This window comes from Hippocampus guttulatus, chromosome 21 (genome assembly GCF_054856545.1).
Source record: "Hippocampus guttulatus isolate MCC_2025c chromosome 21, RoL_Hgut_1.0, whole genome shotgun sequence".
NCBI classification, from domain to species: Eukaryota; Metazoa; Chordata; class Actinopteri; order Syngnathiformes; family Syngnathidae; genus Hippocampus; species Hippocampus guttulatus.
The window spans coordinates 2692193-2708307 of record NC_141281.1 but is presented as its reverse complement, the minus strand read 5'-3'; the positions used below and the strand labels follow the sequence as shown (position 1 = coordinate 2708307).

Sequence of the window (16115 nt, the reverse complement as noted above, 5' to 3'; positions counted from 1 at the left end):
ACTATACTATGTCGTTTTTTTCGGGCCAAAAACGCCTTGCTATACTATGTCGTTTTTTTCGGGCCAAAAACGCCTTACTATACTTTGTCGTTGTCTTCAGGCCAAAAACGCCTTACTATACATGGTGGTTTTTTTCGGTCGTTTTTTTCGACTAAAAACGCCTTACTATACATGGTCGTTTTTTTTGGCTAAAAACGCCTTACTATACTATGTCGTTTTTTTCGGGCCAAAAACGCCTTACTATACTATGTCATTGTTTTCGGGCCAAAAATGCCTAATTAAAACTGTCATTGTACTCAAATTCCACCGCATGAATTGAAATGTCAGTTGAAAAAGCCAATTATAAAATACATATTCACTGCATGGAAAAAAAAATTAAAGTCAAGGTTGATCATAGCTTGCGTGTAAAAGATTTTATTTATTTAGATGTTTTATACTGTGCAACAGTAACAATACAATAAGTTGTCCATACAATCGAGAGAATCAACAAAAAAACGGAAAACACGAGTGACATGACGACATGAGCGTGAAATGTCGCACAACCGGAAAATGTTTTCCATTAAAAAAACAAACAAAAAAAAAAACATCGCCGTTAATTGAAAAGGCATGACTGTATATTGCTATGTACACGTGGCTTCTGGAAAACGGTTAAAATGCGTAGTTTTCCTCCTGAAAACAACGAAATGAGACGTGGGCTGAGCAAGGTCCAGATGTCATCGTGAACGTTTTGTGAAAATGGGGCGAAAAAAATGACTTGTTTTGTTGCTGTAAAAAATAAATCCTGTGTTATGACAAAAGGAGTAAATGCGGTTCTTTCTCTCCGACATCCAAATACTTTATAATAGAAGTCCCACGCAATTTCCCGGTTCTTTTATTGTGAAATGTACTACAGAAAGGACACAACCATAAAACGTCAGACCAGAGAGCGAAAGACACTGCAATGGATCAATGTTGGCCTGGGAACGGGGTGAGCTGAGCGTGTCTCGCGTTGGCCGGCCCGGTCCGCACGGTGTTGTCATCCCGACGAGGTCGCCGAGCCGTTGAGCGAAACCTTCCGGGGCTTGCCGAGCTGTGTGAAAGGGCGGCTGGGAGTCGAGAGGGCCACCGCCAGGGTCCCATTCACGTTGTTGCCTGGACGACCGCGAGGGGGAGGCAGCGAGGACTGCGCTGCGTCGCCCGGGCTCGGCAGAGAGGAGGACGTGGACGGGGCTTCAGCGGAACTTCCGGCTTTGTCGCTGGCAGAGTCGCTTTCATGCTGGCTGTGGCTCACCTTCAGCTTCTTGCAGTTCGGCCGACTCGATACTGGAGCGGAAGTGGGCCCATCTGTGTTTTTAGAGGAAAAAAACGACCAGGTATAGTAAGGAATTTTTAGCCGAAAAAAAGGACAATTTAAATTTTAGCCGAAAAAAACGACCATGTATAGTAAGGCGCTTTTAGAGGGTAAAAATGACAGAAAAAAGACCATGTATAGTAAGGCGTTTTTAGCCGAAAAAAACGACCATGTATAGTAAGGCGTTTTTAGCCAACAAAAAGGATATGTATAGTAAGGCGTTTTTAGCCGAAAAAACGACCGAAAAAAAACGACCATGTATAGTAAGGCGTTTTTAGCCGAAAAAAACAACCATGTATAGTAAGGCGTTTTTAGCCGAAAAAAACGACCATGTTTAGTAAGGCGTTTTTAGCCCAAAAAAACGACCATGTATAGTAAGGGGTTTTTAGCCGAAAAAAACGACCATGTATAGAAAGGCGTTTTTTGCCGAAAAAAACGACCATGTTTAGGAAGGCGTTTTTAGCCCAAAAAAACGACTATGTATCGTAAGGCGTTTTTAGCCCAAAAAAACGACCCTGTATAGTAAGGCGTTTTTAGCCGAAAAAACGACCGAAAAAAACGACCATGTATAGCAAAGCGTTTTTAGCCGAAAAAAACGACCATGTATAGTAAGCCGTTTTTAGCCGAAAAAAACGACCATGGTATAGTAAGGCGTTTTTAGCCGAAAAAAATGACCATGTTTAGTAAGAAGTTTTTAGCCGAAAAAAACGACCATGTATAGTAAGGGCTTTTTAGCCGAAAAAAACGACCATGTATAGTAAGGCGTTTTTAGCCGAAAAAAAAGGCCATGTTTAGTAAGGCGTTTTTAGCCCAAAAAAAACGACCATGTATAGTAAGGCGTTTTTAGCCGAAAAAACGACCATGTATAGCAAGGCGTTTTTAGCCGAAAAAACGACCATGTATAGTAAGGCGTTTTTAGCCAAAAAAAAAACCGACCATGTATAGTAAGGCGTTTTTAGCCGAAAAAAACGACCGAAAAAAACGACCATGTATAGTAAGCTGTTTTTAGCCAAAAAAACGAACGAAAAAAAAGACCATGTATAGCAAGGCGTTTTTAGCCCAAAAAAACGACCATGTATAGTAAGGCGTTTTTAGCAGAAAAAACAACCAAAAAAAACATGATGTGTAGCAAGGCGTTTTTAACCGAAAAAAACGACCATGTATAGTAAGGCTTTTTTAGCCGGAAAAAAACCCCATGTAAAGTAAGGCGTTTTTAGCCGAAAAAAACGACCATGTATAGTAAGGCGTCTTTAGCCGAAAAAACGACCGAAAAAACGACCATGTATAAAAAGGCGTTTTTAGCCGAAAAAACGACCATGTATAGTAAGGCGTTTTTAGCCGAAAAAAACGACCATGTATAGTAAGGCGTTTTTTTCCTCTGTCGTTTTTTTTCGGCTCAAAAACGCCTTACTATACTATGTCTTTTTTTTTCGGCTCAAAAACGCCTTACTATACTATGTCGTTTTTTTTCGGCTCAAAAACGCCTTACTATACTATGTCGTTTTTTTCGGGCCAAAAACATCTTACTATACTATGTCTTTTTTTCAGCTCAAAAACGCCTTACAATACAATGTCGTTTTTTTTCGTCTCAAAAACGCCTTACTGTACTATGTCGTTTTTTTTGGCTCAAAAACGCCTTACTATACTATGTCATTTTTTTCGGCTCAAAAACGCCTTACTATAATATGTCGTTTTTTTCGGCTCAAAAACGCCTTACTATACTGTCGTTTTTTTCGTGCCAAAAACGCCTTACTATACTATGTCGTTTTTTTTCGGCTCAAAAACGCCTTACTATACTATGTCGTTTTTTTCGGGCCAAAAACACCTTACTATACTATGTCGTTTTTTTTCTGGGCTAAAAACGCCTTACTATATATACTCTTGTCATTTTTTTCGGGCTAAAAACGCCTTACTATACTATGTCGTTTTTTTCGGACCAAAAACGCCTTACTATACTATGTCGTTTTTTTCAGGCTAAAAACGCCTTACTATATACTATGTCGTTTTTTTTCGGGCCAAAAACGCCTTACTAAACTATGTCGTTTTCGGGCCAAAAACGCCTTACTATACTATGTCGTTGTTTTCGGGCCAAAAAACGCCTTACTATACTATGTCGTTTTTTTTCGGGCCAAAAACGCCTTACTATACTATGTTGTTTTTTTCGGGCTAAAAACGCCTTACTATACTATGTCGTTGTTTTCGGGCCAAAAACGGCTAATTAAAACTGTCATTGTACTCAAATTCCACCGCATGAATTGAGATGTCAGTTGAAAAAGCCAATTATAAAATACATGTTCAGTGTATGGAAAAAAAAAATTAAGTCAAGGTTGATCATAGCTTGCGTGTAAAAGTTTTTATTTAGATGTTTTATACTGTGCAACAGTAACAATACAATAAGTTGTCCATACAATCGAGAGAATCAACAAAAAAACGGAAAACACGAGTGACATGACATCATGAGCGTGAAATGTCGCACAAACGGAAAATGTTTGCCATTAAAAAAAAACAAAAACAAAAAAAACATCGCCGTTAATTGAAAAGGCATGACTGTATATTGCTATGTACACGTGGCTTCTGGAAAACGGTTAAAATGCGTAGTTTTCCTCCTGAAAACAACGAAATGAGACGTGGGCTGAGGAAGCTCCAGATGTCATCGTGAACGTTTTGTGAAAATTGGGCGAAAAGAAAAGACTTGTTTTGTTGCTGTAAAAAATAAATCCTGTGTTACGACAAAAGGAGTAAATGCGGTTCTTTCTCTCCGACATCCAAATACTTTATAATAGAAGTCCCACGCAATTTCCCGGTTCTTTTATTGTGAAATGTACTACAGAAAGGACACAACCATAAAACGTCAGACCGGAGAGCGAAAGACACTACAATGGATCAATGTTGGCCTGGGAACGGGGTGAGCTGAGCGTGTCTCGCGTTGGCCGGCCCGGTCCGCTCGGTGTTGTCATCCCGACGAGGTCGCTGAGCCGGTGAGCGAAACCTTCCGGGGCTTGCCGAGCTGTGTGAAAGGGCGGCTGGGAGTCGAGAGGGCCACCGCCAGGGTCCCATTCACGTTTTTGCCTGGATGGCCGTGAGGAGGAGGCAGCGAGGACTGCGCTGCATCGCCCGGGCTCGGCAGAGAGGAGGACGTGGACGGGGCTTCAGCGGGACTTCCGGCTTTGTCGCTGGCAGAGTCGCTCTCCTGCTGGCTGTGGCTCACCTTCAGCTTCTTGCAGTTCGGCCGGACTCGATACTGGAGCGGAAGTGGGCCTGTCTGTTTTTTTAGAGGAAAAGAAACGACCAGGTATAGTAAGGCGTTTTTAGCCGAAAAAACGACCATGTATAGCAAAGCCTTTTTAGCCGAACAAAACGACCATGTATAGTAAGGAGTTTTTAGCCGAAAAAACGACCGAAAAAAACGATCATGTATAGCAAGGCGTTTTTAGCCGAAAAAAAGGACCATGTATAGTAAGGGGTTTTTAACCGAAAAAAACGACCATGTACAGTAAGGCGTTTTTAGCCGAAAAAAACGACGATGTATAGTAAGTCGTTTTTAGAGGGAAAAAATGAAACAAAAAAAAACGACGATGTATCGTAAGGCGTTTTTAGCCGAAAAAAACGATCATGTATATAGTAAGGAGTTTTTAGCCGAAAAAACGACCGAAAAAAACGACCATGTATAGCAAGGTCAGGTAAAGCGTTTTTAGCCGAAAAAAACGACCATGTGTAGTAAGCCGTTTTTAGCCCTATACGTGGTCGTTTTTTTCAGGCCAAAAACGCCTTACTATACTATGTCGTTTTTTTCGGGCCAAAAAACGCCTTACTATATATACTATGTCGTTTTTTTCGGGCCGAAAACGCCTTACTATACTATGTCGTTTTTTTCGGACCAAAAACGCCTTACTATACTATGTCGTTTTTTTCGGGCCAAAAACACCTTACTATACTATGTCGTTTTTTTTGGGCCAAAAACCACTTACTATACCATGTCGTTTTTTTCGGGCCAAAAACGCCTTACTATACTATGTCGTTTTTTTCGGGCTAAAAACGCCTTACTATACTATGTCATTTTTTTCGGGCCAAAAACACCTTACTATACTATGTCGTTTTTTTCGGGCCAAAAACGACTTACTATACCATGTCGTTTTTTTTGGGCCAAAAACGACTTACTATACCATGTCGTTTTTTTCGTGCCAAAAACGCCTTACTATACTATGTCGTTTTTTTCGGGCTAAAAACGCCTTACTATACTATGTCATTTTTTTCGGGCCAAAAACACCTTACTATACTATGTCGTTTTTTTCGGGCCAAAAACGCCTTACTATACTATATTGTTTTTTTCGGGCCAAAAACACCTTACTATACTATGTCGTTTTTTTCAGGGCCAAAAACGCCTTACTATAATATGTCATTTTTTTCAGGGCCAAAAACGCCTTACTATAATATGTCATTTTTTTCGGCCCCAAAACGCCTGACTATACTATGTCGTTGTTTTCGGGCCAAAAACGCCTTACTATACTATGTCGTTTTTTTCGGGCCAAAAACGACTTACTAAACTATGTCGTTTTTTTCGGGCCAAAAACGGCTTACTATATATACTATGTCGTTTTTTTCGGGCTAAAAACGCCTTACTGTACTGTCGTTTTTTTCGGGCCAAAAACGACTTACTACGCTATGTCGTTTTTTTCGGGCCAAAAACGCATTACTATACTATGTCGTTTTTTTTCGGGCCAAAAATGCCTTAGTATACTATGTCGTTTTTTTCGGGCTAAAAACGCCTTACTATACTATGTCATTTTTTTCGGGCCAAAAACACCTTACTATACTATGTCGTTTTTTTCGGGCCAAAAACGCCTTACTATAATATGTCATTTTTTTCGGCCCCAAAACGCCTGACTATACTATGTCGTTGTTTTCGGGCCAAAAACGCCTTACTATACTATGTCGTTTTTTTCGGGCCAAAAACGACTTACTATACTATGTCGTTTTTTTCGGGCCAAAAACGGCTTACTATATATACTATGTCGTTTTTTTCGGGCTAAAAACGCCTTACTATACTGTCGTTTTTTTCGGGCCAAAAACGACTTACTATGCTATGTCGTTTTTTTCGGGCCAAAAACGCATTACTATACTATGTCGTTTTTTTCGGGCCGAAAACGCCTTACTATATATACTATGTCGTTTTTTTCAGGCCAAAAACGGCTTACTATACTATGTCGGGGGTTTTTCGGGCTAAAAACGCCTTACTATACTCTTGTCATTTTTTTCGGGCTAAAAACGCCTTACTATACTGTCGTTTTTTACAGGCCAAAAACGCCTTACCATACTATGTCGTTTTTTTCGGGCCAAAAATGCCTTACAATATATGTCGTTTTTTTTGGGCCAAAAACGCCTTATATACCAAATCGGTTTTTTCGGGCCAAAAACGCCTTACTATACTATGTAGTTTTTTTCGGGCCAAAAACGACTTACTATACCATGTCGTTTTTTTTGGGCCAAAAACGCCTTACTATACTATGTCCGTTTTTTTTCTGGCCAAAAATGCCTTACAATACCTATGTCATTGTTTTCGGGCCAAAAACGCCTTACTATTATACTATGTAATTTTTTTCGGGCCAAAAATGCCTTACTATTATACTATGTCGTTTTTTTGGGCTAAAAACGCCTTACTATACTATGTCTTTTTTTTCCGGCAAAAAACGCCTTACTATACATGGTCGTTTTTTTCGGGCCAAAAACACCTTACTATACTATGTCGTTTTTTTCGGGCCAAAAACGACTTACTATACCATGTCGTTTTTTTCGGGCCAAAAACGCCTTACTATACTATGTCGTTTTTTTCGGGCCAAAAACGACTTACTATACCATGTCGTTTTTTTTGGGCCAAAAACGACTTACTATACCATGTCGTTTTTTTCGGGCCAAAAACGACTTACTATACTATGTCGTTTTTTTCGGGCCAAAAACGACTTACTATACCATGTCGTTTTTTTTGGGCCAAAAACGACTTACTATACCATGTCGTTTTTTTCGGGCCAAAAACGCCTTACTATACTATGTCGTTTTTTTCGGGCCAAAAATGCGTTAGTATACTATGTCGTTTTTTTCGGGCTAAAAACGCCTTACTATACTGTCGTTTTTCACAGGCCAAAAACGCCTTACCATACTATGTCGTTTTTTTCGGGCCAAAAATGCCTTATAATATATGTCGTTTTTTTCGGGCCAAAAACGACTTACTATACCATGTCGTTTTTTTTGGGCCAAAAACGCCTTACTATACTATGTCCGTTTTTTTTCTGGCCAAAAATGCCTTACAATACCTATGTCATTGTTTTCGGGCCAAAAACGCCTTACTATACTATGTCATTTTTTTCGGGCCAAAAATGCCTTACTATACTGTCATTTTTTCCCTCTAAAAACGCCTTACTATACTATGTCTTTTTTTTCCGGCAAAAAACGCCTTACTATACATGGTCGTTTTTTTCGGGCCAAAAACACCTTACTATACTATGTCGTTTTTTTCGGGCCAAAAACGCCTTACTATACTATGTCGTTTTTTTCGGGGCCAAAAACGCCTTACTATATGTCGTTTTTTTCGGCCCCAAAACGCCTGACTATACGATGTCGTTGTTTTCGGGCCAAAAACGCCTTACTATACTATGTCGTTTTTTTCAGGCTAAAAACGCCTTACTATACTCTTGTCATTTTTTTCGTTTTTTTCGGGCTAAAAACGCCTTACTATACTATGTCGTTTTTTTCGGGCTAAAAACGCCTTACTATACTATGTCGTTTTTTTCGGGCCAAAAACGCCTTACTTTTCTATGTTGTTTTTTTCGGGCTAAAAAACGCCTTACTATATATACTATGTAGTTTTTTCCGGGCCAAAAACGACTTACTATACTATGTCGTTGTTTTCGGGCCAAAAACGCCTTACTATACTATGTCGTTTTTTTCGGGCCAAAAACGCCTTACCATATATTCTATGTCGTTTTTTTCGGGCCAAAAACGGCTTACTATACTATGTCGTTTTTTTTCGGGCTAAAAACGCCTTACTATACTCTTGTCATTTTTTTCGGACTAAAAACGCCTTACTATACTATGTCCGTTTTTTTTCTGGCCAAAAATGCCTTACTATACTATGTCATTGTTTTCGGGCCAAAAACGCCTTACTATACTATGTCGTTTTTTTCGGGCCAAAAACGCCTTACTATATATACTATGTCATTTTTTTCAGGCCAAAAATGCCTTACTATACTATGTTGTTTTTTCGGGCTAAAATACATGGTCGTTTTTTTCGGGCCAAAAACACCTTACTATACTATGTCGTTTTTTTCGGGCCAAAAACGCCTTACTATACTATATTGTTTTTTTCAGGCCAAAAACACCTTACTATACTATGTCGTTTTTTTCGGGCCAAAAACGCCTTACTATACTATGTCGTTTTTTTCGGGGCCAAAAACGCCTTACTATAATATGTCGTTTTTTTTCGGCCCCAAAACGCCTGACTATACGATGTCGTTGTTTTCGGGCCAAAAACGCCTTACTATACTATGTCGTTTTTTTCAGGCTAAAAACGCCTTACTATACTCTTGTCATTTTTTTCGGGCTAAAAACGCCTTACTATACTATGTCGTTTTTTTCGGGCTAAAAACGCCTTACTATACTCTTGTCATTTTTTTCGGCCTAAAAACGCCTTACTATACTATGTCGTTTTTTTCGGGCCAAAAACGCCTTACTATACTATGTCGTTTTTTTCGGGCCAAAAACGCCTTACTTTTCTATGTTGTTTTTTTCGGGCTAAAAAACGCCTTACTATATATACTATGTCGTTTTTTTCGGGCCAAAAACTACTTACTATACTATGTCGTTGTTTTCGGGCCAAAAACGCCTTACTATACTATGTCGTTTTTTTCGGGCCAAAAACGCCTTACTATATATACTATGTCATTTTTTTCAGGCCAAAAATGCCTTACTATACTATGTTGTTTTTTCGGGCTAAAATACATGGTCGTTTTTTTCGGGCCAAAAACACCTTACTATACTATGTCGTTTTTTTCGGGCCAAAAACGCCTTACTATACTATATTGTTTTTTTCAGGCCAAAAACACCTTACTATACTATGTCGTTTTTTTCAGGCCAAAAACGCCTTACTATACTATGTCGTTTTTTTCGGGGCCAAAAACGCCTTACTATAATATGTCGTTTTTTTCGGCCCCAAAACGCCTGACTATACGATGTCGTTGTTTTCGGGCCAAAAACGCCTTACTATACTATGTCGTTTTTTTCAGGCTAAAAACGCCTTACTATACTCGTCATTTTTTTCGGGCTAAAAACGCCTTACTATACTATGTCGTTTTTTTCGGGCTAAAAACGCCTTACTATACTCTTGTCATTTTTTTCGGCCTAAAAACGCCTTACTATACTATGTCGTTTTTTTCGGGCCAAAAACGCCTTACTATACTATGTCGTTTTTTTCGGGCCAAAAACGCCTTACTTTTCTATGTTGTTTTTTTCGGGCTAAAAAACGCCTTACTATATATACTATGTCGTTTTTTTCGGGCCAAAAACTACTTACTATACTATGTCGTTGTTTTCGGGCCAAAAACGCCTTACTATACTATGTCATTTTTTTCGGGCCAAAAACGCCTTACCATATATTCTATGTCGTTTTTTTCGGGCCAAGAACGGCTTACTATACTATGTCAGTTTTTTTTTCGGGCTAAAAACGCCTTACTATACTATGTCGTTTTTTTCGGGCCAAAAACGCCTTACTTTTCTATGTCGTTTTTTTCGGGCTAAAAAACGCCTTACTATACTATGTCGTTTTTTTCGGGCCAAAAACGGCTTACTATACTATGTCGTTTTTTTGGGGCTAAAAACGCCTTACTATACTATGTCGTTTTTTTCGGGCAAAAAACGCCTTACTATACTATGTCGTTTTTTTCGGGCTAAAAACGCCTGTTGTTTTTTTCTGGCCAAAAACTCCTTACTATAATATGTCGTTTTTTTCGGGCTAAAAACGTCTTACTATATACTATGGCGTTTTTTTCGGCTAAAAACGCCTTACTATATACATGGTCGTTTTTTTCGGCTAAAAACGCCTTCCTATACATGGTCGTTTTTTTGGCTAAAAGCGCCTTACTATACATGATCGTTTTTTTTCCTCTAAAAACGCCTTACTATACATGGTCGTTTTTTTTCGGCTAAAAACTCCTTACTATATACATGGTCGTTTTTTTCGGTTAAAAACGCCTAACTATACATGGTCGTTTTTTCGGCTAAAAACGCCTTACGATACATGGTCGTTTTTTTCGGCTAAAAACGCCTTACTATACATTGTCGTTTTTTTGGGCTAAAAACGCCTTACTATACATGGTCGTTTTTTTGGGCTAAAAACGCCTTACTATACATGGTCGTTTTTTTGGGCTTAAAACGCCTAAGTATACATGGTGGTTTTTTTTGGGCTAAAAATGCCTTACTATACATGGTCGTTTTTTTCGGCTAAAAACACCTTCCTATACATGGTTGTTTTTTCTGTCATTTTTTCCCTCTAAAAACGCCTTACTATACATGGTTGTTTTTTTCGGCTAAACACGCCTTACTATACATGGTCGTTTTTTTCGGCTAAAAACGCCTTACTATACATGGTCGTTTTTTTGTCTTTTTTTTCCTCTAAAAACGCCTATATAGTCAGGCGTTTTTGGCCCACAAACAACGACCTTGTATAGTAAGGCGTTTTTAGCCCAAAAAAAACGATGTATTCGAAGTATCTACAAAATAAAAATGTCCCCCTCCCGGTTTATATTTTTCTTCTGGGGTAAACATATTAGACAGAGCTTGACAATGATTTGTTATCAGCTCCTTCCCAACTATAGTAAACTATAAACTGAGGATTATATTACAAACTGAAAAAAGCGCCAGAAAAATCCTCAATAAAATGCATAAGTTGAGTAAAACTTAAAGTGTATATATATTTTAAATCGCCCCAAAGTAAACAAAACAAGAGACAGAATGTCCCCCCCCCCCTGCACCCGTTCATTGTTTTCGACAAGGATACAAACTACACAACCCCATGTGATACAATTGTGACTTTGCAAACGGACGCAACAACAGCACCTTTTTTTCCTCCAAACATTTTGGTGTCACGAAAAGAAAACGGGAATCCCAAATGCAGATGATTATGTGAATTAGTCTCACCCTTCTCCAAGTGTAGATATACGCTATGTCCATTAACGTGTAGTAATCTTTCAGGGGTTCATCTTCATACATCACTTCCACCTATCGACAAAACAAATAATTCAAAAGAGATATATTTCCAAAAGGCGAAGAATATGATCAACACATTAATAAAAAAATCAATAAATCAATAAAACATTCAGAAATACAAGAAAAGACCTGGTAAGTGTTGGGGATGTCCATTTTGCTGCGCAGGAACTTCCTCAGATGCATGACGGTCATTGCCGCCGGACACTGCAGGTACCTTTTGTTTGCCACCTGCCCGAAAATTAGAGAGAAAGAAAAAGGAATGGGTTGCCTTTTCAAGAAGTGGAATTGACTGAACCGCAAAATATTTCTGGTCGAAGCGGAAAATGTGCACACCTGATCTTTGCTTGAATGCTTGTCCTCAAGTCCACCAGTCAGTCTGCACAGAATCAAACGCATGCCGTTACTCGACAGCCCACGACACAAAAGTCACATACTGCAAATCGGGCGTGAGATGATCGAGGTCAAGGGGAGCAATTGGGAGGATAGTGGATTGGAAATTTGAAGGTCCTCTTACCTGGCACTCCGGTCAAAGAACTCAATGGAGAGGCTGATGATCTCATCGTCTGTGATTATTCTTTTGTCCTCATCTGCCACCTCGCCTCGGTCTTCGTTGGAGCCGTTAGAAGCTGCAGAGTAAAGAGGCGGCCACGACAAACAAAATACACCGGTTTTCCATTTGATTCCAAAGTATTACAAGCTGTCGAATCAAACGTCAAGGGGGGGTTCTATCTTCAATAGAACGGTGAGTAAAATGGCGAGAAATGCAAAAAATGCATCCACGCAAATTTTCAAATGACTACAATTCTTTTTTAGGGTTGGGGTGGGGGCTCTCAGCTTCATTTCAATAGGTAGGTTGGCTTTATTTTTATATGTAGATTTATTTATTAAGCATTTGGATAAGCAATTCTTGCAACATGAAAGCTGAAGTGACAAAGCCACAGATTTGTCCTGATTGTGGTCATGTGATTCACGATTTCTAATGCATGCAGACGCGAAGATGGTCGTTTGGAATTTTGTGATGTGGTCATGAACAAAGTGTTTCGGAAGTTAACAACGCTTATTGAGGCAAATGAACTGTCTTTCATAGGAATGCGTGTTTATTTGCTTTTATTTTAGTGGAAACCGACAAAACATTTCTCTAGGATAAATCGGATATTATTTATTTCAATACAGATTATTTATTGCACGTTTGGTTGAAAAAAATTCATGGGAGGAGCAGCTTGAAAAAATAATTGCATATTAAATAACACATGTAATATTGAGAAGGGGGGGGGGGGCAATGAGATCATTTTTCAAAATCGTTCAGCCCTACCGCTTAGCTTTGTGTGATTTTCAACTGAAGTCTCACCTTCCACTGGGTGTTCAGCATAAAAGTCTCTTCTCCTCTTCATTTCACCTGTCAGATGAAAAATGGCTGATTAAAGGTGTGCTCACTGTCAACAATCTAAATCAAATTAAATGCATGTTGTGATGATGCAACAGTTACAAAAAAAGGTGCAAATTCCAACAACGGTTTCTCTTCATCTATTTCAGGCTTGTGTGTGTTACTTACTTTTAAACAGGCCTGGCACCAGTTTATACACGATGTCCTGCAGAGTTTTGTCAGACCTGTACACATTTTGCACACGTTGAAAGAAGGTGAAAAGAGATGACGCGACGTTTGACGTTTGAGAAGAGGACGTTTCTCACCTAATGTTGAGCAGAGGCTTGGTTTTGTGCACTTGCACGTCACAGATTGGGCAATATTTGCTCGTTTCCAGGTATCGGACGATGCACATTTTGCAAACTGCAAGACAACCGAAATAGGTCTGGATCACCTGACAGCGCCAAGGGAATGAATGCGCATTGGGCTGGTGCGCCGGCATACTTACATGAGTGTAGACATTCGATGATGGTGGTGGCGTCGATGAAGTAACCCCCGCACAGAACGCACATGAGGTGAGGGTTGAGCTCGGTAATCTTGATCCTCGTCGTCCGATGCATGATGAGCCAAAGGAGCTGATGGCGCGGAGACGTCATAGGGGAAAAGAAAAAAGACCGACCGACATTCAGAGCGCCGTTTGCACAAAGCCGGCCGTTTGCTTCACTTCAACGTCATCTTTTATGCTAATTGCATCATAAGCGTCATAAATCTTCACCACAAAGGCGTTCGTATACGTCGCCTTGCATTGCCTGCGCTACTTTCAAAGGGCGCGGGAGTAGCCGCTTACAAGAAAAGCTTCCACAAACAATATCCACGCAGGCATATCGATTTTTTTTTTTTTGCCCAACTGCTTTGCAATGCAACCTCCCCGTCATAAGTTATAGTAACTATTTTAACTCTTCATTTTGACACAGTCAAATGTGGAGCGTGAGGGGGTGCGCGTCTCACCTCAGGTGTTGGGGCGAATCCCACTGTGTTTCTATGGCAACCATTTTTGACGATTCTCGAGTGGGCGCTCGAATAACAAGATAGGCGATTCATTGAAAAATTAAAGCGCGCGGGCGGCGAGTTGGATGCATCACACCCGAGAGGGGAGCGCACATATCCGCACGCACACGCGGAGCCGCGGCGTGGAATCTGCACACTGCGTGCATGCCGACTGCGGGGCTGCCATTTTGTGCAGGGAAACTAAATAAACCCGCTTCGGCTTCTCCCGCGACCGCGTTGGTGTCAAATGTGGACTGCGCGAGGGTCGCGTCAGTTTTACCGGGACGCGCTCAATGAGCTTGCTTCTTTCAGCAATTTCCCAACAGAAATCCAATTTAGCGCATTTCCGCGGATGGCAAACATCAGTCCTTTTCATTGAGAAGTGCATTTTTTTATATATATATTTGCAGAAAGATTGGACATTTTCCGACCCAGAAAGCGCTGACGAAATTCTTGCTCTTATTTCTCAGATCAAGACAAGAGGAGCATGCAGGATTCATGCAACACGCCAAAAAAGTGCGCCTATACTTGAGACCCAACAAAACAGATTTGGAGCGTCAAGGGATCCAAAGGGCGTTCGCGTGGACTTGATCACATGCACTTTTTGAGCGAACAACGAATAAAGCGAGTGGGTGCCGAAGATTTTTGGAAGGACTGACGGCACATTTGCACGCTGTTATTTTTCTCCCGAACTCGTAAAAAGAGCAAATAAAAATCTAACACCGAGAAGAACTTTTGTTCACATTATCGAAGCAAACAGGATCGATTTTTTGTTGTTTTGATGCATGTGTAATGTGTGGTCGTCCAGCGACCACCCCCCCCAGAGTGCGTGACAGGCTCCACGACGGCATTGACAGACATGTCAATTCTGTCGCGGCTGCACTTCCCCAAAATCGGTGAACATGCGAATATTCCTAATTACGTTTAATTGCAACAAATGAGCAGCCCGCGCTGGATCCGAGCCGCGGAACTCCAAAAGGAATCCCTGATGATTTTGCCAGCTCCGCCAAACAAACAAGGGGCCTTTTGTAAAGCTGCGGCATTCCTTTATGTATTGATTGATTTTATTTCTTTCGAAGCTATCCACCAAATGAAGCAAAGCAGCCGTTCGGACGCACGGGGGTCACCCGAACCAATGCGAACAAAAGCAGACGGTTCCGAACCTTCTGAAGGATGAACGGCGCATACACATTTGCTTTGACCGAGTAGTCATCCAAGTTAAGTTAATAACTCGAGAACGATGTCACAGACATGTACAAATGCGGCCGCGTCTGGTGCACAAGCTCCCAAAGGTGACATTTCTATAAAATGAGGAGGCTCCGAGCAAACGCGCCCCGTTAGGAGGCTCCGAACGTCTCGATCGTGCTAACATCTCAACCGAGTCCGTCGCGCTTTACCCGCGAACTGCCACATTACACGAACAAAAAAGCACGTTAAACAATCCCGATCCGGCATCAAGTCGCCCCGACGCAAAGCCCGCGGACACGCCGTGGAAGCCGGCGTGCGGCCGTGAATTCAATCGGCTTTGAACCCGAGCTGGGAACCTCTTTTCGCCGAGAGATCCCTCAGAAAGTGCGCAGACACACACGGAGCTCCACGTCGGTCGTTGCTCGCCGCACCGACGAAAGCCTCAACATCCGCCGCTGGATCGGCGCGCGGGGGGAGCCGCGAAAAGATCCGCGACACGACCGCGCGGGGTGCCGCTTCGAGGCTGCGGTGACGCCGGAAGCACGTACCTGCGTGCCGGGATCGGCTGGCTGCGGCTGGGGGGCGGACAGACAATGAAAGTTGGGAGGCGAATCAGCAGCGAATGAATCGCAGCTGAGCCGCCATCTTGAAGCAGGCTGCAGACGCTGTCAGTGGCCGAGCCGAGCGCATTTCACACGGGAGACGCGAACGCCGCCCTCCGCGGGCAAACGCGCACTTGGCGAGCGTGTCCGATCGGCGCTGGCACCGCGAGCCGAAGTCCTCCGGCGTCGCCTGGGTCCGGTCGGCACTTGGCTACTGCAACTTTGCCTCCAAAATACCCACTTGGCCCCCTCCTCCTGAGTGGAAAGCAGCGGCGGTAGTGTGTGCGTGTGCGAGTGCGCGTGCGCGCGCGCTCTCCGTGGAAACTGACAC

At 41.6% G+C, this 16115-nt stretch overlaps 1 protein-coding gene across 1 annotated transcript; it reads right to left on the bottom strand.

Moving 5' to 3' along the window:
• Nucleotides 1-3664: 3664 nt before the first annotated feature.
• Nucleotides 3665-16083, bottom strand: bmi1a (BMI1 proto-oncogene, polycomb ring finger a). Its single transcript, XM_086102571.1, has 10 exons — nucleotides 15731-16083; nucleotides 13456-13582; nucleotides 13274-13370; nucleotides 13137-13192; nucleotides 12933-12980; nucleotides 12099-12210; nucleotides 11918-11960; nucleotides 11714-11812; nucleotides 11516-11596; nucleotides 3665-4592 (listed from the first exon to the last, which is right to left on the bottom strand). Exons 2-10 carry the CDS (start codon nucleotides 13565-13567, stop codon nucleotides 4284-4286), a joined length of 957 nt encoding a protein of 318 aa, XP_085958697.1. The 5' UTR covers nucleotides 13568-13582; nucleotides 15731-16083; the 3' UTR covers nucleotides 3665-4283.
• Between the last annotated feature and the right edge of the window lie 32 nt (nucleotides 16084-16115).

Coding starts and splice junctions, on each gene's coding strand:
- bmi1a (XM_086102571.1), bottom strand. CDS start 13,567: ATGCATCGGACGACGAGGATCAAGATTACCGAGCTCAACCCTCACCTC. Junction 13,371..13,455: donor CATCGAATGTCTACACTCAT/GTAAGTATGCCG, acceptor GTTGTCTTGCAG/TTTGCAAAATGTGCATCGTC. Junction 4,593..11,515: donor ATATCTACACTTGGAGAAGG/GTGAGACTAATT, acceptor CTAAAAAAACAG/ACAGGCCCACTTCCGCTCCA.